This window comes from Scyliorhinus torazame, chromosome 27 (genome assembly GCF_047496885.1).
Source record: "Scyliorhinus torazame isolate Kashiwa2021f chromosome 27, sScyTor2.1, whole genome shotgun sequence".
In the NCBI taxonomy this organism is placed as follows: domain Eukaryota; kingdom Metazoa; phylum Chordata; class Chondrichthyes; order Carcharhiniformes; family Scyliorhinidae; genus Scyliorhinus; species Scyliorhinus torazame.
The window spans coordinates 12,059,735-12,082,876 of NC_092733.1; the positions used below are offsets into that span (position 1 = coordinate 12,059,735).

General features: G+C 52.8%; 1 protein-coding gene across 1 annotated transcript in view; it reads right to left on the bottom strand.

Annotated features, from left to right (window-relative positions):
• Positions 1-23,142, bottom strand: part of LOC140403226 (complement C3-like) — a 466,462-nt gene that overhangs the window by 94,168 nt on the left and 349,152 nt on the right. The window contains exons 31-32 of the mRNA XM_072490983.1: positions 16,697-16,756; positions 4,200-4,290 (exon numbers count right to left, since the gene is read on the bottom strand). Coding sequence (XP_072347084.1) covers positions 4,200-4,290; positions 16,697-16,756 — 151 coding nt within the window. The remainder of the gene's footprint in view (positions 1-4,199; positions 4,291-16,696; positions 16,757-23,142) is intronic.

Sequence of the window (23,142 nt, forward strand, 5' to 3'; positions counted from 1 at the left end):
GCATTGTTAATACCGCAAACCAAACGGTCGCGTAACATTTCTGACAAGGTCTCACCATAGTCACAGTATTCCGCAATCCCGCGTAGCCTGGATAAAAAAAATCGGCAAGGGATTCTCCAGGGGTCCTCTCAGCGGTATTAAACCGGTAACGCTGGACTATCGTGGACGGGGTTGGGTTAAAGTGTTGCCCCACTATATTCACAAGTTCGTCAAACGTTTTGGTGTCCGGCGCAGCTGGGTACGTAAGGCTCCTAATCACCCCAAACGTATGCGGCCCGCAGGCGGTGAGCAATATGACCACCTGGCGCTCGTTTTCAGTGATATTGTTTGCCCGGAAATAGTAACGCATCCGTTGCGTGTACTGGTTCCAGCTTTCCAGCGCAGCATCAAAAACATCCAAACGTCCGTACAGAGGCATGGTATAATAAAAAACAACTTCCAACCTGTATCCAACAAAAATCCAGGGAGGTGGCTTCAGCAGTGTAGACAGCTATTCACTTTTACCTTCGTCGCCAGTTTTGTAAAGGCCCCGAAGAATCCAGCACGAGTTTTAAGGATACAAAATAATAAAGTTTATTTACTATAACAATATATACATAGTAGTAGCAGTAACTTCCCTTGCTACCTTCTCCTTCCTCCTGGTTCCTGGACTGGCCAGCTTATTTATAGCAGGAGTTTCTCCGCCCCCCTCATTGGGGAAGTTCATACTCCCATAGGATTGTGGGATAATCATTAGTCCCCAGCCAATCGTCAGTAGGCAGGTTATAACATCCACCACTGCTCTCTCCTCTCCAACTGGTTCCACACTGGCCATCTCTATTTAAGAAGGTGACTCTGCTGATGATTTCTCTGCCCCCCTCCCCCCCCCCCCCCCCCCTCACTGGGGGAGCTCTTTTCACTAAGGATTGTGGGATAGGCATAGTCCCCAGCCAGTAGTAATCAGGTAGGTGATAACAGGTTTCAAGCTAAAGAAGGCAAAGTTGTTTAGCATGAAAGGGGAAGCAATAGGAAAAACATGAAACACTTTTATATTTTGCAAATGTTAAGTTCAAAGAGGTGTTGAGGACAATGGAACATAGATGAAAGGAGAAATTAAGGAAAGATATTCAGCTGAGTGGTGTTGGTTGTGTGGGGATAAAATGTATAAATAGCTCTAATCTGGAAGAAGGAATCAGCCATTTAGTCAAGCCAGAAGAATTTTTGTTGCAAAAAGTAATCTCACCTTGGGTAATATTACTGGATATTTAGAGTGAAAAATCGATAAGGAAGTGTTGCTAGAAAATGTTTATTTGTGCATTCTGAACAAGTGGTATTTGGTGAGAGATGTTTTGTAAGACTATTTTTACTATGTAACTATAATCTAGTATTCTTAGTATTCTTGTTGATAAATCTTGTAAATTTATTTTAAAATCCTGGGCGAAATTCTCCGGAAACGGCGTGATGTCCGCCGACTGGCGCCCAAAACGGTGCCAATCAGACGGGCATCGTGCCGCCCCAAAGGTGCGGAATGCTCCGCATCTTTGGGAGCCGAGCCCCAACCTTGAGGGGCTAGGTCGGCGCCGGACGAATTTCCGCCCCGCCAGCTGGCGGAAAAGGCCTTTGGTGCCTCGCCAGCTGGCGCGGAAATGACATCTCCGGGTGGCGCATGCGCGGGAGCGTCAGCGGCCGCTGACAGTTTCCCGCGCATGCGCAGTGGAGGGAGTCTCTTCTGCCTCTGCCATGGTGGAGACCGTGGCGGAGGCGGAAGGGAAAGAGTGCCCCCACGGCACAGGCCCGCCCGCGAATCGGTGGGCCCCGATCGCGGGCCAAGCCACCGTGGGGGCACCCCCCGGGGCCAGATCGCCCCGCGCCCCCCCCAGGACCCCGGAGCCCGCCCACGCCGCCTTGTCCCACCGGTAAGGTAGGTGGTTTAATTTACGCAGGCGAGACAGGCATTTTAGCGGCGGGACTTCGGCCCATCCGGGCCAGAGAATCGCGCAGGGGGGCCCGCCAACCGGCGCAGCGCGATTCCCGCCCCCGCTGAATCTCCGGTGCCAGAGACTTAGGCAACCGGCGGGGGCGGGATTCACGCCAGCCCCCGGCAATTCTCCGACCCGGCGGGGGGTCGGAGAATCTCGCCCCCCGAAAGTGTTAATGGGATGCCATGCTATTGGGATCAGTATGTTTCTTCTCTCTGAATCATAGAATCATACAATTTACAGTGCAGAAGGAGGTAACTAGGCCCATCGAGTCTGCACCCTACTTAAGCCCACGCCTCCAACCTATCCCCTAACCAATTTGGAAACTAAGGGGCAATTTAGCATGTCCAATCCACCTAACCTGCACATCTTTGGACTGTGGGAGGAAACCGGAGCACCCGGAGGAAACCCACGCAGACATGGGGAGAAAGTTCAAACTCCACACAGTCACCGGAGGCTGGAATTGAATCTTGGACCCTGGAGCTGTGAGGCAGCATTTATGCCACTGTACTGCCCGTAGAATGCAAAAAAAAGTCATCATCAGCAAGCCAAATGTCCTCTGGGATTTTGCTTGGTTAGCAAATAATTTTTGCTCTGGTCATAACTTGAGAAAAACTATTTTAATGCAGTAATGTGCAATGACCTGAAACTTGGTATCTTTGAGTGGTGGAAGTGGAGGCAATGAATAATTTCAAAAGGAAATTGGACGGGCCTTGAGGAAAGTAAACCTGGATAGAGAAGGGGAATGGGGCTGATAAATTACTCTACAGAAAGTTAGCTGAGACTCGATAGCCTAACTGTCCTCCTTCTGTGCCATTATAACAAGACTTTATAGCTATTTAGCGAAACATTATCTGAGACGAAATCTACTCTTCATTGAAAGATTGCTTGCCTCTCATAGGTGTTACAAATGAATAATTTAATTTTGTGGCTTAAATAGTTGCTCATGGGCATGGTCCTAGGGCCACCCTGCGCCGGAGAAGCAGCTCGCCGCTGCACAGTGTGGCCGGTGAAAGCCGGGGGACAATGGACAGGATCACCTTTTAGCAAATCTGCATATTAGAGCGAGGCAGTAAGCCTTCCTCAAATGTGCAGATTCCTGACATACCTGAGGCTTTGGAATTCAACCCCTATGCCTCAGAGAACTTGGGCAAGCACCGTTTGGTACTGGTCCCCACAAACGGGGACCAGATGGAACATCACTCGTGGGGTCTCCCAGGGGATCGGAAGCTCCCAGCTCCATGCCCCTGGGCAGGGTGGTACCCTGGTACTGCTGGTGCCACCTGGGTACCCTGGCATGGTTTGCCTGGCAGTGCCACCTGGGTGCAAGCCTGGCACTGCCAAGGTGGCCAGGTGACTGTGCCAGGTTGGCACTGCCAAGCTGGCATTTTTTGCACGTATGTGATCGGGCCGGGGTTACCTGACGGGATGGTGGGGGGAGGGTCGGGGACCCTCCCATATTGCATTCATGCTTGGGGAGATGTCAAGGATTGTTTCGGCGACCTTGGAGATCGGAATGGCATTCAAAAATGGCAAGCGGATCTTTCGCTAAAATAGGGATTTCCGACGCGCAGAGCTCTCCAGTGTAAAACACGCGTTCCCTGATCAGGCCCCAACACAAGTCCTGTTGAGTAGCCATGAGTTCCTCAGCACTGCGAGTGCTGGGACACATGCAGCTAAACACACTCGTGAAGGGACTTTGTTCCCTTTTGGGAAAATTGCACCCCATATTTATCTACTTGCAGAGACAAGTCATGTTTCTTTGAATCTCACAGATCATAATTTTCCATCCTTTCCACAGTCAAACCTCTCTCTGTCATCGAGGCTCCTCAACCTCTGTTAAAAATGTTCACTGACGCTGGGGTGATTGCACTTCATAAAAGATGAGTGAGTCCAATAAGAGAGTTTTAACTGCCTCATCCCAATTGAAATGGGAGGTTAACTCCAAGCAGTGTGCTTGGACTTATTTCCTGCCCTGCAATTATTTTAATGGTCCTCTGGGACTGTGGCAACATTTACATTTATATAAACAGCTATATTACCAGTGCATTGACTGGGTCCTGTCACTTAGTTAGAATCACAACCCTATTTCAACTGCTGAGCAAGAAAAAATATCCCATCATATCTCTTGCTGCGAGTCAAAAAATGTACGAATGATGTTTGTCGTTAGCTGCATTTCAGAGTGGGTTGTGTATTAGTTAAGAGAAATAATAATCTCTGGATGGTTTGTGCATGGCTCACCTCGAGGCACCTCTTCCACAGTCACTTGTAAATTGAATTTCTTGCATTCTGTGACACGCTTTTCCAGTAGAGCATGATAACTAGTTAGAACCTGTATAATAAAAGCACAAGGAGTGGTCATTTATCAAAAGCAGTACATTTAAAATATAAAAATAAGCCAAACCAGCCAGACCATTCAAATCTGGACTGAGAAGTTTATGCTGCAGACCGTGGGGAGGACCTTGCTCACTCAGATGTCCTGTAATTGAATGGGAAGTTTAAACTTACAATTGGATAATTCATGCTGCCTGGGGCCCTCAGCAAATGTCATCAAACTGAGCTCCGGGTCAGAAACTTGGTCAGACCCACAGAACTTAACCAGATAATTACCTGGCAAATGTTATGCTGGTTAAAACCTGGTCAAACTCCGTGATGAGCCAGCATAACTGAACTGAGCACCACAACGGAGCCAAGCTTCCCAATCCGACTTGACTCTCTCTCTCTCCCACCAGTGCGCCATGGCCCGAATACCCACCCAACCTGACTCCCACATGACCCAACCATCGCACCCCAACTTGGTTAACATCAAAGCAATTAAACGTCCCCCTGTCAATCACACACCCAATCCACTCACTCATCCATTCATTAACCCACACTCATTCATTAAGACTTGGGACCTGTAATATACCTGAACATGGTGTGGAGATGCCGGCGTTGGACTGGGGTGAGCACAGTACGAAGTCTTACAGCACCAGGTTAAAGTCCAACAGGTTTGTTTCGATGTCACTAGCTTTCGGAGCGCTGCTCCTTCCTCAGGTGAATGAAGAGGTATGTTCCAGAACACCCCCACTACTTGCCTTCAAACAACCGCGCAACCTCAAACAAACCATTGTTTGCAGCAAACTAACCAGTCTTCAGAACAGTGACCACGACACCACACAACCCTGCCATGGCAATCTCTGCAAGACGTGCCAGATCATCAACATGGATACCACTATTACACGTGAGAACACCACCCACTAGGTACGCGGTACATATTTGTGCGACTCGGCCAACGTTGTCTACCTCATACGCTGCAGGAAAGGATGTCCCGAAGCGTGGTACATTGGCGAGACCATGCAGACGCTGCGACAACGAATGAACGGACATCGCGCAACAATCACCAGGCAGGAATGTTCCCTTCCAGTCGGGGAACACTTCAGCAGTCAAGGGCATTCAGCCTCTGATCTCTGGGTAAGCGTTCTCCAAGGTGGCCTTCAGGACGCGCGACAACGCAGAATCGCCGAGCAGAAACCTATAGCCAAGTTCCGCACACATGAGTGCGACCTCAACCGGGACCCGGGATTCATGTCGCATTACATTCATCCCCCACCATCTGGCCTGCAAAATCCTACCAACTGTCCTGGCTTGATACAATTCACACCTCTTTAACCTGGGGTTACCCCATCTCTGGATCTGTAAAGATTTAATCACCTGCTAATGGTCGCATTCCAAGTATTGTCTGGCATCTTTGAATCTGTCTATATATGTAGTTCTGGAACATACCTCTTCATTCACCTGAGGAAGGAGCAGCGCTCCGAAAGCTAGTGACATCGAAACAAACCTGTTGGACTTTAACCTGGTGTTGTAAGACTTCATACCTGAACATGGCAGCAAGTGCCACATACATGGGGCAAGTCCTCTCCTTCCTTTGACTCTCCTATGCTCGCTGGATTTACCCTGAAGAGGTTGTGCAGGCCCATTTCTGCTTCTTCTGCGATCGGAGGTACTCTCTAAAAATGGTCAGTGTACAGAAAACATCACCCAACATGATCACTGACCAGAAGATTTGGGTCAATATCTTTTGCAAGCTCTACCTGGCCCAAGGGGCTGTTTTAGGACAGTGGGGTAAACAGCTGGCTTGTAAAGCATAACAAGGCCAGCAGCGCAGGTTCAATTCCCATACCAGCCTCTCCGAACAGGCGCCAGAATGTGGCGACGAGGGGCTTTTCACAGTCACTTCATTTGACGCCTACTTGAGACAATAAGCAATTTTCATTTTCATTTTTCATGACCTTACCTACATTGTGTTATGGGCCAGGGTTTAGAGAACCCCAAAGTGTATCATGGAGTTCACCTGACCCACAACTTTTAATAGAGTGTGGTATGGGGAGCACACGGCCCACTCTACAGGTGTGGTACAGCAGAAATGGAAAAGTATTTTTTAAAGCAAAACAATGTTTATTCTATGAATTCAAGTTAACCTTTTTAAAACATACAGTGAACATTAGCAACCATCAATTCAAATACAACCCACAAAGAATACAACACTAAGTAATCCTTATGCTGTCCTTTTAACATCCATAAGACTTAAAAAAAGAACTTTTAACTGAGGCACATCTGGTTAATGTCACTAATGAGAGCAGTTATTAGTTTTAAATCACCAAAGGATCGATTTACAGTTTTAATATTACAGAGATAGAGACTAATACCCCTTCTGGCTGTGACTGCAGCTATCCAGCTCTGAAAACGAAACTAAATCACACCCTGCAGCAAACAGCCTAAAACAAAAATAAAAAGCTGACAGACAGCCCAGCTCCACCCAAACTCTGACATCACTGATAAACACCCATTTCTTAAAGGTACTCTCACATGACAATTATCCCAAAATCTTGGAATCGACAGTACATGTACTGTAGTGGTTCAGGATGGTGACTCACTACAATGTTCTCAACGGCAGTTAGGATGGTCAATAAAAGCTTTGTTTATCCAGTGCCACCAGAGCACCCAGAGGCCACCTTTTGCGGAAAAATACTTATTTACGTTTAGTTTAATTCTGCCCACAGTGGAATGCTCTAGTCATCAAGAGAGATAACCAGTTCTGCCAAAAGCAGAACAATGGAGTAGACAAGAAAGCAATTCCTAGAGCCTAAAGGATAGCTAGTTCAAGAAACCATGGAATGAAAAAAAGGAATTCCATGAAACCGAAGCTAAAGGAACAGAGGAATTGGAATTTGAACAGAATACTGTTCAATGAAATTAAGGGCAGGACTGAAAAGTACAGACTTGGTGAAGTTGGTGAGTGAGAAAACCGAGATCTGAAGTAACCATAAGGTTTGTGATATATTCCGACAGCATATGAAGCGATTGGTGGCTGGATACCCAAAATATTGTGTGAAAGTTTGAATGCATGTGGCAACTCAAGACAAAGGAATACTGAAAGTAGAGTTGGAAATCCAGTGGGTGGATCCTCACTAAAATCTGCTGAGGGAAAATATTGCTTGGAAGAAGTTTTTAAAGCATATCTTTTTGAGTGTGGAGTTTATGACAAGTGGGGGGAATTTGAGAAGAAATCTAATTAATTTCAATGAGGTGACATCTACCACTTAGTTACAGAGTGAGGTGCGTCTGACCACAGTTCTGTTGGTTTGCAAGGACTGTGTATTTATTGAAAACCTTATAGCATAAAATGTATTTTGTATAAAAGCAAATTACTGCGGATTCTGGGATCTGAAAAAAAAGAGAAAATGCTGGAAAATCTCAGCAGGTCTGGCAGCATCTGTAGGGAGAGAAAAGAGCAAGGACGGGATTCTCCGACACCCCGCCGGGTCGGAGAATCGCCGGGCGGCGGCGTGAATCCTGCCCCCGCTGGCTGCCGAATTCTCCGGCGCCGGAGATTTGGCGGGGGCGGTAATCACGCTGCGCCGGTCGGCATCTGCTGGCAGCGGCCCCCCAGCGATTCTCCGGCCCTATCAGTGTAAATTAGAGTAGGTCCTTACCGGGACCTGGCGGCGCGGGCGGCCTCCGGGGTCCTCTGGGGGGGGGGGGGGCGCAGGGGGATCTGGCCCCGGGAGGTGCCCCCACAGTGGCCTGGCCCGCGATCGGGGCCCACCGATCCATGGGCGGGCCTGTGCCGTGGGGACACTCTATTCCTCCACGTTGGCTGATATTCCTCCGCGATTGCCGACGTGGAGATGAACCCCCCCCCCTGCGCATGCACTGGGATGACGCCAGCACACGCTGGCGCTCCCGCACATGCGTCAACTCGCGCCGGCCGGCGGAGGCCCTTTGGCGCTGGTTGGCGTGGCGCAAAGCCCCTTCTCCGCCGGTCGGTGTGGCGCAAACCACTCCGGGGCCGGCCTAGCCCCTGAAGGTGCGGAGGATTCCGCACTTCGGGGCGGCCCAACGCTGGAGTGGTTCACATCACTCCTCGGCGCTGGGACCCCCTGCCCCACCGGGTAGGGGAGAATCCCGCCCCTAATGTTTCGAGTCCAGATGATCCTTTGTCAGAGCTTCCTGTATTTTGTATTTGTAACATGTGTTATCCTTAACATATGTGTAAATTTGTGAATATTCGTGGGAATGAAGGAGTATTATGTTAGAGTCAAACTTTTCATGTTTAATAAAACTTGTTTCCAGTTGTTAAAACATTTTATTAGCTAATTGGCAGTTTCTGTAGCTCTGGATTGGATTGGATTTGTTTATTGTCATGTGTACCGAGGTACAGTGAAAAGTATTTTCCTGCGAGCAGTTCAACAGATTATTAAGTGCATGAGAAGAAAAGGGAATAAAAGAAAATACATAATAAGGCAACACAAGGTATACAATGTAACTACATAAGCACTGGCATCGGATGAAGAATGCAGGGTGTAGTGTTAACGAGGTCAGTCCATAAGAGGGTCATTTAGGAGTCTGGTGACAGCGGGGAAGAAGCTGTTTTTGAGTTCATCCACATTTTCGAAAAATGCTCTTTTGAGCCAGGGCTGCAGTCTTAGACCTTCCCGTCCAGGAACAACATCAACAAGGAGCTTAACAAAAGTGGGGGTTGAAAGCAAAGACATCCAACTGGAGGTCTAGGCTGAAGAAAGATCTAACTGAAGATATCCATCCGAAACAGAGACTTTTATCCTTTCACTTTTCGTATTATTGTTACACCACTCTTTCCCATCTGTTTGTTTGTCTTGTATGTGTATAGAGGGTGGGCGAGCGAAGGGCGGGGGGGGGGGGGGGGGTAGAAATTTGATAATAATTAACTAATTGCATTTGCTGCCTATTTAATTATAGTTATTGTTATTCATTAAAGTTAATTATGTTTAAATTTACAAACCTGGTGACTGTGGTTATTGGGTGGCCAAAGACCAAAGACCTCGGGTATTTTAAAACTAAGAGTTAATTTCAACTGTGTTACGACTCGGGGTGAAGTGGGGTTGGAATTGACCGTGCACTAGCCCAGGGTGTCATAATAACAGAAAGTAACCAAGAGTCAGTTAACTGAATTGGCAAATAAATTGAAGTTGGAATTACCTACAGGTGTAAAGGAAAGCTGATACAATTGCAAGCGTAGCTAAGCATTTAAAATGGTAAGGGATGCCTGAGAGACCAGGGGTGAAATTCTCTGGAAACGGCGCGATGTCCGCCGACTGGCGCCCAAAACGGCGCCAATCAAACGGGCATCGCGCTGTCCCAAAGGTGCGGAATGCTCCGCATCTTTGGGGGCCGAGCCCCAACATTGAGGGGCTAGGCCAACGCCGGAGGAATTTCCGCCCGGCCAGCTGGCGGAAACGGCCTTTGTTGCCTCGCCAGCTGGCGCGGAAATGACATCTCCGGGCGGCGCATGCGCGGGAGCGTCAGCGACCGCTGACAGTTTCCCGCGCATGCGCAGTGGAGGGAGTCTCTTCCGCCTCCGCCATGGTGGAGACCGTGGCAGAGGTGGAAGGGAAAGAGTGCCCCCACGGCACAGGCCCGCCCGCGGATCGGTGGGTCCCGATCGCGGGCCAGGCCACCGTGGGGGCACCCCCCGGGGCCAGATCGCCCCACGCCACCCCAGGACCCCGCCCACGCCGCCTTGTCCCACCGTTCAAAAGGTGATTTAATCCACACCGGCGGGACAGGCAATTTATCGGCAGGACTTCGGCCCATCCGGGCCGGAGAATCGATCGGGGGGGCCCGCCAACTGGCGTGGCCCGATTCCCGCCCCCGCCAAATATCCGGTGCTGGAGACTTCAGCAACCGGCGGGGGCGGGATTCATGCCAGCCCCCGGCGATTCTCCAACCCGGCGGGGGTGTCGGAGAATGACACCCCCTGTTCTCCAAAAGGTGAGAGAATAAAAATTCAAATACAAATGAGGTATTAGAAACAAATTGAGAAATCAAAATGAAATAGGAGAAAGAAAGAATACAGGAAAGGGAATTGGAAATGGAGAAGTTAGCAATGGACGAAAAACAGAGAATTTCCGCTTAAAAGGGTGGTGGTTAAAATAGAGACACTGGAGGAAGGACATATTTCTGGATAAGAACCTGGTGGGGAAATGTTTTAATTTCTGCAGGCTGTTCCAAAATTTGAGGAAAAGGATTTGCAAACATTCTTTATTTCTTTTGAAAAGGTAGCTGAACAGATGAAATGTCTGAAAGAAATTTGGACATTATTTTTGCAAAGTAGATAACGCTAGAAATGTGTATGCATTGTTGTCAGGAGAGGTATCTGTGGATTTTCATGTAGTAAAGAAAGCTATCCTTAGTTCTTCTGAAATGAAATGAAATGAAAATCGCTTATTGTCACAGGTAGGCTTCAAATGAAGTTACTGTGAAAAGCCCCTAGTCGCCACATTCCGACGCCTGTTCGGGGAGGCTGGTATGGGAATTGAACCTTGCTGCTGGCCTTTCTTGGTCTGCTTTCAAAGCCAGCGATTTAGCCCTGTGCTAAACCAGCCCCTGAGTTGGCTCCTGAGGCGTACAGGCAGAGATTTCAAAACACAAGAAAAGAGCCTGGCCAAAGCTATATTAAATTTGAGAGGGTAAAGCAAAATAATTTCGACCATTGGATATGGACGTTAAAGGTACAGGTAATATATGATGCTCCTAGGGAGGTGAATCTTTTAAAGGAATTTAAAGATTTACTTCCTTTGATTAATGGAATTCATGTGGAGGAACAAAATGTTAAAACTGCTAGGCAGACAGCAAAGCTAGCTGATGATTGCCAACTGGCCCATAGAAGCAAACATTTTTTCTGTTATCCTTTTAAACCTGAGAAGGACAGAAGGTGGGAAGGAGAAAGCAAAACAGAGAGTCAAGGAAGAGATGGAACAGTTGGGAATGGTTAGAAAACTTTACCTCAGATCAGAAGGGAACGTACTGAGTGTGAAAGTGACATTCAATGGCTTTGGTGTTTCCGTAACAAAATGGGACACAATCAACAGGTTGTTGACAACTAAATGGAGACCAGTTGTGATGGAGAAAAAGTAGCACAATAAAAATAAATAGCTGTACAACTGTAGCAGTGGTACAGGTGAAATGTGCTCCCTCAGAATCAATGAGAAATCGGGATTGGGCTCAAGATAGTGCAGATAATTATTTGCATACTGGTGAAGGAAGTCAGGCTATTGGAGGTTCTATATGTTTTGTTTCAAAGGGAGAAGTATTCCCTTATTTGTCCAACTTAATAGCTAAGCAAATTAAAGTTTTGGGAGATACAGAAGCAGATCAATCATTGATTGTGGCTGACGATATAATGTGTATTCCAGAAAGTGTTATGAAGGACAAAATATTAATAAAATATATTAATGGAAGGGAGGAACCTATTTCTTTGTGCAAAGTGAATTTAGGTACCACCTTGGTAAATGGAATTGCCAGGGTGGGAAATGGCTTGTGGAGACAGTAATGTGATGACAACTGTTAATGCAGAAGGCAGTTAATCACGTTGATCTTAACGAACCTTGGAAACTACTGTGGACAACAATGAGACACTTATTGTGGATATCAAGCAATTGAAGGAAAACCTGATTAATGTGGAAAATCAACTTTCACGTATGAAAGAGAATTTGCTGATGAAAAAATAATTGGTGTGAACAATCAGTTGGGGAAAGAGGAACACTTGACTGAGGACTTGAAATATCTAAATGATAAACTTGTAAAAGCAAACTTAGCAAAGGTTGATCTTCAGTTAAAACTTGATGAACTTTAAGCATTGGAAATGTCTATGAAATGTCGTGAAAAATGCCTTGAACAGGAAAAGGAGTTGCTGGTAAATCAGAATAATTGGCTGAATGTGGAATTAGAAAGCAAACTAACAAACTGCTAGAACTTTGTTGTGAAAAGGACAATGAGATTCTTGAGCTTGGAAGCAAACTGGAGAAAATGGAGGAGACGATGGCGGTAAGGAACGTCACAATTCTAAAGTTGTTCCTGTGAATAAAAAATCATTGTCAAGGAATGATACAACCAATCAAAGCTCTGATCCAAGTGATATTACTGATGCATCAAAGTTAATATGGACAAAAAGAAAACAACTAAGTGCCTGCAAAACTGGAAATTACGAATTGTCAACAAGAAGGACTGAAATTAGAAAATGATCTTTTTGGCTAAATGACCAGAGGCACAGATTTAAAAATGCTGGTCAGCAATACTACACAAGATGTAGTAATTGGAAGAAAACCAAGTGAACAGTTTGCCAAAAACCATTCAAAATCTGCTGAGAACATGGGCGTCATTCTCCGACCCCCTGCCGGGTCGGAGAATCGCCGGGGGCTGGCATGAATCCCGCCCCCACCGGTTGCCGAAGTCTCTGGCACCGGAGATTTGGCGGGGGCGGGAATCGCGGCGCGCCGGTTGGCGGGCCCCCCCGTGCGATTCTCCGGCCCGGATGGGCCAAAGTCCCGCCGATAAATTGCCTGTCCCACCGGCGTGGATTAAACCACCTTTTGAACGGCGGGACAAGGCGGCGTGGGCAAGCACCGGGGTCCTGGGGGGGGCGCGGGGCGATCTGGCCCCGGGGGTGCCCACACGGTGGCCTGGCCTGCGATCGGGGCCCACCGATCCGCGGGCGGGCCTGTGCCATGGGGGCACTCTTGCCCTTCCGCCTCCACCACGGTCTCCACCATGGCGGAGGCGGAAGAGACTCCCTCCACTGCGCATGCGTGGGAAACTGTCAGCGGCCGCTGACGCTCCCGCGCATGCGCCGCCCGGAGATGTCATTTCCGCGCCAGCTGGAGGGGCAACAAAGGCCGTTTCCGCCAGCTGGCGGGGCGGAAATTTCTCCGGCGCCAGCCTAGCCCCTCAACGTTGGGGCACGGCCCCCAAAGATGCGGAGCATTCCGCACCTTTGGGGCGGCGCGATGCCCGCCTGATTGGCGCCGTTTTGGGCGCCAGTCGGCGGACATCGCGCCGTTTCAGGAGAATTTCGCCCCTGGACTGAGATAGTTCATAAATTCTGCAAATTGAAGGGTTGGAACGAATTATGAAACTCCAGAGGGAGGGAGTGATTGACATGGCTCAAACAGAATTGAAAATAACTTGCTTGAAATGGGACTGGGTGAAACGGCAAGATCATAAAAAGTTTACAAAACAAAGCAAGAAAAGGAAACCATTTTGAGTGAATATAAGATGCATCTTAACATTCTTGAAACCAGAAAGAGCTTTTGACAAGAGAAGAAATGATATGACAATGCACAAAAATGACATTTTGCCTCTGTTACATTGAGATGTGAATTTACCACATGTGAATTTGGAAAGTGGGCTTGAAAATTAAACTATGCCTACAAGTAACAAAAAGGAGTTTTGGATTGTAGTCGTAAATGAAACATTATTTTCATAGTTATTATTTTCAGAGTTAAAATCTGGAAAAGAAAAAGAAACACATGACGTGAGTCATGATGATGCTATTATGTACAGATTCTGATAATGCTGTCTTCATTTTGGTTAAATCATTCTAGGTATTTGTGAAATAACAGAAGTTTATTTGATGTAATAAGTTATGTTGTTAGACATTTGTGAAAGGTTTGGGTGAAGTGGATATAACACCAGTGTGAACAAATCTTCACGGTTATGACGATTTTACTCTTTCAAAGGGGGGGGTGTCAGGAAGTGAAGTAGTTTTCGGAAATCTATGTTTTTGTTTTTCGATATTAGAAATAAGTTATAGATTTAAGGGAGCTTAATTTCGAGATTCTGTGCAAGAACGAATAAACCTAATTAGATTAATGTTGAACAAAGTTGCCTGCATGTATGGGGCTTTTTGGTTTAATTTTTTTCTTTAAAAAAAATAAATAAATTTAGAGTACCCAATTATTTTTTCCAATTAAGGGGCAATTTAGCATGGCCAATCCGCCTAGCCTGCACATCTTTAGGTTATGGGGGTGAAACCCACCCAGACACGGGGAGAACGTGCAAACTCCACACGGACAGTAACCCAGGGCCGGGATGGAACCCAGGTCATCAGCGCCGTAGGCAGCAATGCTAACCACTGTGCCACCGTGCTGCCCCGTTTTGGTTTAATTTTAAGCAGTGTCTCTATTAAGCTTTTGAGTGTTTATGGCGTAGAAAATAATAAAGAGCTTGGAAAAAGAATGAGCTGTTGCTTCGCAGCCAAGGCCATATTAGGGGGGGAAAGATACTTTTTGAGCTCAGTTTAACTGTACCCTGAGCAGAAGGAGCTTATCAACTAGAAACAAAACAGTTCTCTCAGCTCTGCCAGTAGTAGAACAATGAAGTAATGGGCAAGGAGGCAACAGTTGGTTCTCGAAGCCAGGGATTGAAAAGAAGAATTCCAGGAAACCGAAGTTAAAGGATCAAGGAACTAGAATTGGAACAGGATACTGTTCATTGAAGTAAAGGGCAATGGTGAAAGGTACAGAACTGGTGAAGTTGGCAAGTGAGGAGGCAAAGATTTGAAGTATCCATAAGGTTGGTGATATCTTCCGATAGCACGTGAAGTAATTGGTGGCTGGATCCCAGAGAGATTGTGTAAAGGTTTGAATGCACGTGGCAATTCAAGACAAGGGCATGCTGAAAGGAGAGTTGGAAATCCTGGATGTAGATCCTTGCTGAAAACTGCTGAGGGAAAACATATTTTTCTGTGGGCGGGTCAGAGGTTCACACTGCTGTTTCACAGCACCAGGGACCCGGGTTTGATTCCGACCTCGGGTGACAGTCTGTGTGGAGTTTGAAAATTCTGTCCTTGTATGCATGGATTTCCTCCAGCTGCTTCAGTTTCCTCCCACTTTCCAAAGATGTGGTTAGATGAATTGACCATGCTAAATTTCCCCTCAAAGGGTAAGTGAGGTTATGTGGTTACAGGGATAGGGCGGAGGATTGGGCCTACGTAGGGTGTTCTTTTGGAGGGTCGGTGCAGACTCGATAGGCCAAATGGCCTCCTTATGCACTGTATAATTCTATGATTCTAAGAAAATTCTAAAGCATGTATTTTTGAGAATGGAGTTTGGAAACACTCATGGGACAACCATGTCGAGGGACTTTGAGGGGAATTACACAGAATTTCAATGAGGTAGCATCAACCACATTGCTGCAGACTGGGGTGCATTTGACCAATTGTGTTGGTTTGCAAGGAATGCATTTACTGAAAACCTTTTGGCATAAGGATATACGTTGCAGCCTGTGTTATCCTTAACATATTTGTACATCTGTGACGTGGGAGTGAAGGAGTATTTTATTACACTCAAACTTTTCATGTTTATTAAATTTTATTTTCTGTTGTTAAAGAAATAATTGGCAGCCCAGTGACTCTGTTGATCCACGTTTTCTCAAAAAAGTAAAAGTTCTGCTCTTTTGAGCCAGGATTCCAGGCTGGGACTTTCCCATCCAGCATTATCAATTGGTTTCATAACATTCCATTACGATATTTTTGAGCCTATATTTATATTAAAGATGAGGCTTTACCAACCATCATTTTTCGGTCGGAAGATAATATTTGTCTTCCTTCTGTAAAAGGAATATAGAACATAGAACATACAGTGCAGAAGGAGGCCATTCGGCCCATCAAGTCTGCACCGACCCACTTAAGCCCTCACTTCCACCCTATCCCCGTAACCCAATATAGAGGCAGGAAGAAGGTGCAATTAAGATACACTAGAATCACCGCAGAACTGAGAAGATATACTTCTCAGGAAAGGTTATGGTTCTTTCCAAACATCAAGAAAAGAGCGACTTGATAAAAACCTTTAAAATAATTAAATGAGTTCCACAATATTATGCATCATTCACAGCACAGATTCACAAAAATGATACTGGAACCAAGAGACTATAACTATCAAGAAAAAATGAATAGTCGAGGCCTCTTTTCTGGAAACGACAATGCTGAGGAGTGATCTGACAGAATTGTTAAAATTCTGCAAGGGTTTGATAGAAGAGATGTGGAAAAAGACATTTCCACTGTGGAAGGGACCCTAAATCTAATGCAGACATTAAAAACCTAATATGAATTCAGAATAAAGTTGTTTCCCAGAGAGCGGTTAGGTTGCAGAATTCACCACCACAAGGAATAATAATGGGAAGCTGGATAACCACAAGTGGGAGAAAGAATATCTTGATTAGAGTTGGGAGAGACTGTGTGGGGCATAAAAACTGGTATGGATCAGTTGGCCAATTGGCTTTCATCTGTATCAAATGTCGTTCTGCTGGGACATTTTACCCTGGGTGGTTAACGGTGTTACAATGACAAAATTTAATACATCATCTGCAACGATTCAAGGGATGAAAAACTAAATTCTTGTACTCCAAAACAATAAGTACTTGAAGCCAACACTTACCTTCACTGTTCCTTGCCCTTTCCCAGTCGCAGTTATCACCACATTTCCAAGGGTATTCATCTGAAGTATAGATAATGTTAATTAGTTATTTACCTTACATCCTGCTAATTAAACAAAAACCCAGAAAAAGACTGCACGATAAAGAGCTTAACAGCTTGGATTCATGATATGAGATTGGCTTCATTTTGTTATATTCTAATAAATAAGAAAAAGAAAAAAGAGAATAGTTGTCTGATGATTTTAATTCGTTGTCCTCAGGATTGAGAGTGACAATGGTTCCTGTTGCACTATTTCATCTCACTGGTGGCTGTTAAGACGGTTGGAAGTTAATCTCAAACGAACTTCAGTGAATTGCTGCAACACATCTTATGCATAATGCACACTGCCTCACTAGTGTATGAGGGGATTGATATCCAGTCTAAAGTCAGGGGGCGTCATTCTCTGACCCCCCAGAGGGTCGGAGAATGGCCGTTGGCCGCCGTGAATCCCGCCCCCGCCGGTTGCCGAAGTCTCCGAAGGGAGAAAAGTCGGCGGGGCGTTAATGGCGCCGCTGCCGCGGAGAATGTCACGGGTCTGCGCAAGGCAGCCGATTTTCGGCCTGCCGATATTCTCCCTTCCGGATGGGCCAAAGTCCCGTCGACGTGATGACCGTTCACGTCGACGTGAATCAAACCTCCTTTTCATCGGCGAGACCCGGTGCTCCAGGTTCACGCCGACCAGCGTGGAGGTGAGTGACGGCCTGGGGGGTTGGCTCTGGGCAGGCGATGGCGTGGCCGCAGTCTGAATGCGTGAGGAGAGGTGTGTCTCGGGTTGTGTGTGTGTGTGTGTGCGGCGGGGGGGGGGGGGGGGGGGGTGGAGTAGGCTGGGCTCCGGGGGAGTGCTGGGAGGGGGTCCGTGCCGTGCCGGGGTGGAGGTTGGGGGGGGGGGGTCCGTGCTGGGGTGGAGGTTGGGGGGGGGGGGGTCCGTGCTGGGGTGGAGGTTGGGGGGGGTCCGTGCCGTGCAGGGGTGGAGGTTGGGGGGGTCCGTGCTGGGGTGGAGGTTGGGGGGGGGGGTCCGTGCCGGGTTGGAGGTTGGGGGGGGTCCGTGCTGGGGTGGAGGTTGGGGGGGGGTCCGTGCCGTGCCGGGGTGGAGGTTGGGGGGGGGTCCGTGCTGGGGTGGAGGTTGGGGGGGGGGTCCGTGCCGGGGTGGAGGTTGGGGGTCCGTGCTGGGGTGTAGTTTGGGGGGGGGGTCCGTGCCGTGCCGGGGTGGAGGTTGGGGGGGGGGGTCCGTGCTGGGGTGGAGGTTGGGGGGGGGGTCCGTGCCGGGGTAGAGGTTGGGGGGGGGGTCCGTGCTCGGGTGGAGGTTGTAGGGGGGGGTCCGTGCCGGGGTGGAGGTTGGGGCGGGGGGTCCGTGCTCGGGTGGAGGTTGGGGGGGCGGGTCCGTGCCGGGGTGAAGGTTGGGGGGGGTCCGTGCTGGGCTGGAGGTTGGGGGGGGGGGTCCGTGCCGGGGTGGAGGTTGGGGGGGGGGTCCATGCCGTGCCGGGGTGGAGGTTGGGGGGGTTCCGTGCTAGGGTGGAAGTTGGGGGGGGGGTCCGTGCTGGGGTGGAGGTTGGGGGGGGGGTCCGTGCTGGGGTGGAGGTTGGGGGGGGTCCGTGCCGTGCCGGGGTGGTGGCTGGGGGGGGGGTCCGTGCTGAGGTGGAGGTTGGGGGGGGTCCGTGCCGTGCCGGGGTGGAGGCTGGGGTGGTGGGGGTTCGTGCTGGGGTGGAGGTTGGGGGGGGTCCGTGCCGTGCCGGGGTGGTGGCTGGGGGGGGGGGGGGGGCGTGCTGGGGTGGAGGTTGGGGGGGTCCGTGCACTGCCGGGGTGGAGGCTGGGGGGGTGGGGGTTCGTGCTGGGGTGGAGATTGGGGGGGGGGTCCGTGCTGGGGTGGATGTTGGGGGGGGCGGTCCGTGCTGGGGTGGAGGTTGGGGGGGCGGTCCGTGCTGGGGTGGAGGTTGGGGGGGGTCCGTGCTGGGGTGGAGGTTGGGGGGGGGTCCGTGCCGTGCCGGGGTGGAGGTTGGGGGGGGGGGTCCGTGCTGGGTTGGAGGTTGGGGGGGGTTCATGCTGGGGTGGAGGTTGGGAGGGGGTCCGTGCCGGGGTGGAAGTTGGCGGGGGGGGGGTCCGTGCTGGGGTGGAGGTTGGGGGGGGGGGGGGTCCGTGCCGGGGTGGAGGTTGGCGGGGGGGGGGGTCCGTGCTGGGGTGGAGGTTGGGGGGGGGGGGGTCCGTGCCGTGCCGGGGTGGAGGTTGGGGGGGGGTCCGTGCTGGGGTGGAGGTTGGGGGGGGTCCGTGCCGGGGTGGAGGCTGGGGGGGGGGGTCCGTGCTGGGGTGGAGTTGGGGGGGGTCCGTGCCGTGCCGGGGTGGAGGTTGGGGGGGGGGTCCGTGCTGGGGTGGAGGTTGGGGGGGGGGGTCCGTGCTGGGGTGGAGGTTGGGGGGTGGGTCCGTGCTGGGGTGGAGGTTGGGGGAGGTCCGTGCCGTGCCGGGGTGAAGGTTGGGGGGGGGGGGGTCCGTGCTGGGGTGGAGGTTGGGGGGGGTCCGTGCCGTGCCGGGGTGGTGGTTGGGGGGGGGGGGGTCCGTGCTGGGGTGGAGGTTGGGGGGGGGTCCGTGCCGGGGTGGAGGTTGGGGGGGGGCTCCGTGCTGGGGTGGAGGTTGGGGGGGGGTCCATGCTGGGGTGGAGGTTGGGGGGGGGGGGTCCGTGCAGGGGTGTAGGTTGGGGGGGGGGGTCCGTGCCGTCCCGGGGTGGAGGTTGGGGGCGGGGTCCGTGCTGGGGTGGATGTTGGGGGGGGGTCCGTGCCGTGCCGGGGTGGAGGTTGGGGGGGGGTCCGTGCTGGGGTGGAGGTTGGGGGGGCGGTTCCGTGCCGTGCCGGGGTGGAGGTTGGGGGGGGGGATCCGTGCTGGGGTGGAGGTTGGGGGGGGGGTCCGTGCCGGGGTGGAGGTTGGGGGGGGGGTCCGTGCTGGGGTGGAGGTTGGGGGGGGGGTCCGTGCTGGGGTGGAGGTTGGGGGGGGGTGTCCGTGCTGGGGTGGAGGTTGGGGGGGGTCCGTGCTGGGGTGGAGGTTGGGGGGGGGGTCCGTGCTCGGGTGGAGGTTGTAGGGTGGGGTCCGTGCCGGGGTGGAGGTTGGGGCGGGGGGTCCGTGCTCGGGTGGAGGTTGGGGGGGCGGGTCCGTGCCGGGGTGGAGGTTGGGGGGGGGGTCCGTGCCGGGGTGGAGGTTGGGGGGGGGTCCGTGCTGGGGTGGAGGTTGGGGGGGGGTCCGTGCCGGGGTGGAGGTTGGGGGGGGGTCCGTGCCGTGCCGGGGTGGAGGCTGGGGGGGTGGGGGTTCGTGCTGGGGTGGAGGTTGGGGGGGGTCCGTGCCGTGCCGGGGTGGTGGCTGGGGGAGGGGGCCGTGCTGGGGTGGAGGTTGGGGGGGGTCCGTGCACTGCCGGGGTGGAGGCTGGGGGGGTGGGGGTTCGTGCTGGGGTGGAGATTGGGGGGGGGTCCGTGCTGGGGTGGAGGTTGGGGGGGCGGTCCGTGCTGGGGTGGAGGTTGGGGGGGGTCCGTGCTGGGGTGGAGGTTGGGGGGGGTCCGTGCTGGGGTGGAGGTTGGGGGGGGGGGTCCGTGCTGGGGTGGAGGTTGGGGGGGGCGGTCCGTGCTGGGGGTGGAGGTTGGGGGGGGTCCGTGCTGGGGTGGAGGTTGGGGGGGGGGGTCCGTGCCGTGCCGGGGTGGAGGTTGGGGGGGGGGGTCCGTGCTGGGGTGGAGGTTGGGGGGGGGGTCCATGCTGGGGTGGAGGTTGGGGGGGGGTCCGTGCCGTGCCGGGGTGGAGGTTGGGGGGGGCTCCGTGCTGGGGTGGAGTTTGGGGGGTGGGTCCGTGCTGGGGTGGAGGTTGGGTAGAGGTCCGTGCCGTGCCGGGGTGGAGGTTGGGGGGGGGGGGGGTCCGTGCTGGGGTGGAGGTTGGGGGGGGGGGTCCGTGCCGTGCCGGGGTGGAGGTTGGGGGGGGGGGTCCGTGCTGAGGTGGAGGTTGGGGGGGGGTCCGTGCCGGGGTGGAGGTTGGGGGGGGGCTCCGTGCTGGGGTGGAGGTTGGGGGGGGTCCATGCTGGGGTGGAGGTTCGGGGGGCGGGGTCCGGGATCCGTGCAGGGGTGTAGGTTGGGGGGGGGGTCTGTGCCGTCCCGGGGTGGAGGTTGGGGGGGGCGTCCGTGCTGGGGTGGATGTTGGGGGGGGGTCCGTGCCGTGCCGGGGTGGAGGTTGGGGGGGGTCCGTGCTGGGGTGGAGGTTGTGGGGGCGGTTCCGTGCCGTGCCGGGGTGGAGGTTGGGGGGGGGGATCCGTGCTGGGGTGGAGGTTGGGGGGGTGGTCCGGGCCGGGGTGGAGGTTGGGGGGGGGGTCCGTGCTGGGGTGGAGGTTGGGGGGGGGGGGTCCGTGCTGGGGTGGAGGTTGGGGGGGGTGTCCGTGCTGGGGTGGAGGTTGGGGGGGGTCCGTGCTGGGGTGGAGGTTGGGGGTTAGGGGGGGGTCTGTGCCGAGGAGGGGGATGGGAGGGCAAGTGAGTTGGTCCACCTGGCCAGGTGCCAGCTGGCCAGGTGCCACCTGGCTGGGGGGAGGAGGGGATATGGGCAATGATGACATGTCGTCGTTCCCCTCCCCCCCACCAGGCCGTCGTGTTTTCAGATCATCCAGCGACGTTGGCCGCCGTTGTGGCAGCCGCTCATGTCTATGTTGCCCTGGATGAGGAGGAGGAGGAGGAGCGTGCCAGAGAGGCGGCGCAGGCTGCCGCAGAGGGGCAGGCGGCAGCCGCTCAGGCTGGAGGGACACCTGACCGACAGGACGAGGAGGGGGAGGAGGACGTCGCGGCCCCATGGCAACGGAGGCACCCGAGGGCGCCCCGTGTGTACCGGCCCCGGCAGTCATACCAGGACCTCACGGACCGGGAATGCAAGAGGAGACTCCGGATGAGCCGGGAAACGATGGCACACATCTGCCACCTGCTGGCACACCTGTCACCGCGTGGCACTGGCGGGGGACACCCTCTCCCCGTGACCGTCAAGGTTACGGTGGCCCTGAACCTTTATGCAACAGGGTCATTCCAGGCACCGAGTGGGGACCTGTCCGGCATATCGCAGACATCGGTGCACCGGTGCATCCGGGCAGTGACAGATGCCCTATATGCCATGGCGCACCGCTACATCCGCTTCCCCGTGAACCGGGCCAGCCAAGATGACCGGGCCGTGGGCTTCTCTGCCGTGGCCGGGTTCCCCATGGTCCAGGGCGCGATCGATGGGATGCACGTCGCTGTGCGGCCACCTGCAGATAACAGGGCTGTGTTCACTAATAGGAAGGGGACCTATTCGATGAACGTACAGGTGGTCTGCGACCACCGCATGATGATCCTGCACGTCTGCGCCCGTCACTCAGGCAGTGTAAACGACTCATTCGTGTTGTCGCGGTCATCCATCCCCGGCATGTACGAGGGACGCCATCCCCGGCTGAGGGGCTGGTTGCTGGGCGACAGGGGCTACCCATTGCGATCGTGGCTGATGACGCCTATACGGAGGCCACGCAATGAGGTGGAGAACCGCTACAATGACGCCCATGTAGCGACAAGGGGAGTGATCGAGAGGTGCTTTGGCGTGCTGAAGATGCGTTTCAGGTACCTGGACCTCTCTGGGGACGCCCTCCAGTATCGGTCAGATAGGGTCGGCCGCATCATAGTGGTGTGCTGCGTCCTGCATAACATAGCCCAGCAGAGGGGCGATGTGCCGCAGGCAGAGGAGGGCGGAGTGGAGGAGCAGCAGGAAGAGGCCCAGTCCTCCCCAGATGGGGGGGATGGGGGCAATGGTCAGGGCAGACGGGGTAGACACAGGCTGGTGGCTGTCCACCGTTACCGGCTGGCCCAGCGGGCATGGGACAGACTGATAGACGCCCGCTTCACTGACTAGATGGGCGTGGGAATGGGGTAGTATGGCCACAGACCGCACACCATGGCAACAGCCGACCACCCACACCCCCCACCCATCCACCCACCCAGCACCCTCACCCCCCTCCCCAACCCCACCCACCCCACCTGCATGCACAACAACCCCCCCCCCCATTGCCGATCCACCTGCCGCACAACGGGCCGGGCTCACACAGTTGCGGGTGGACGCGTGTCTATCGCAGGCCATGGAGGATGATGACAACCCGCCCTGCGATGACCTCCTGGCTCTACATCGTTGGACTATGTCTGACCCATGGCCACAGTACCACCATCCACCCAGACCATCCCTGCATGCGGCTGTGACACTGCGGCGCACGGTCCCGTCCTCTGCCCGGGGGATGTTGATGGCGGCCCACGGGGAAGGGGGCTGAGGTAAGACCACCCCTCACACACACACTTGCGCTCAACGTACATGACACCCCCGCACACTTTGGACAGAGCACAAAGGCAGCTTCGGTAGGTGTAACATTGACTTTAATAACCAAAGGAGTTC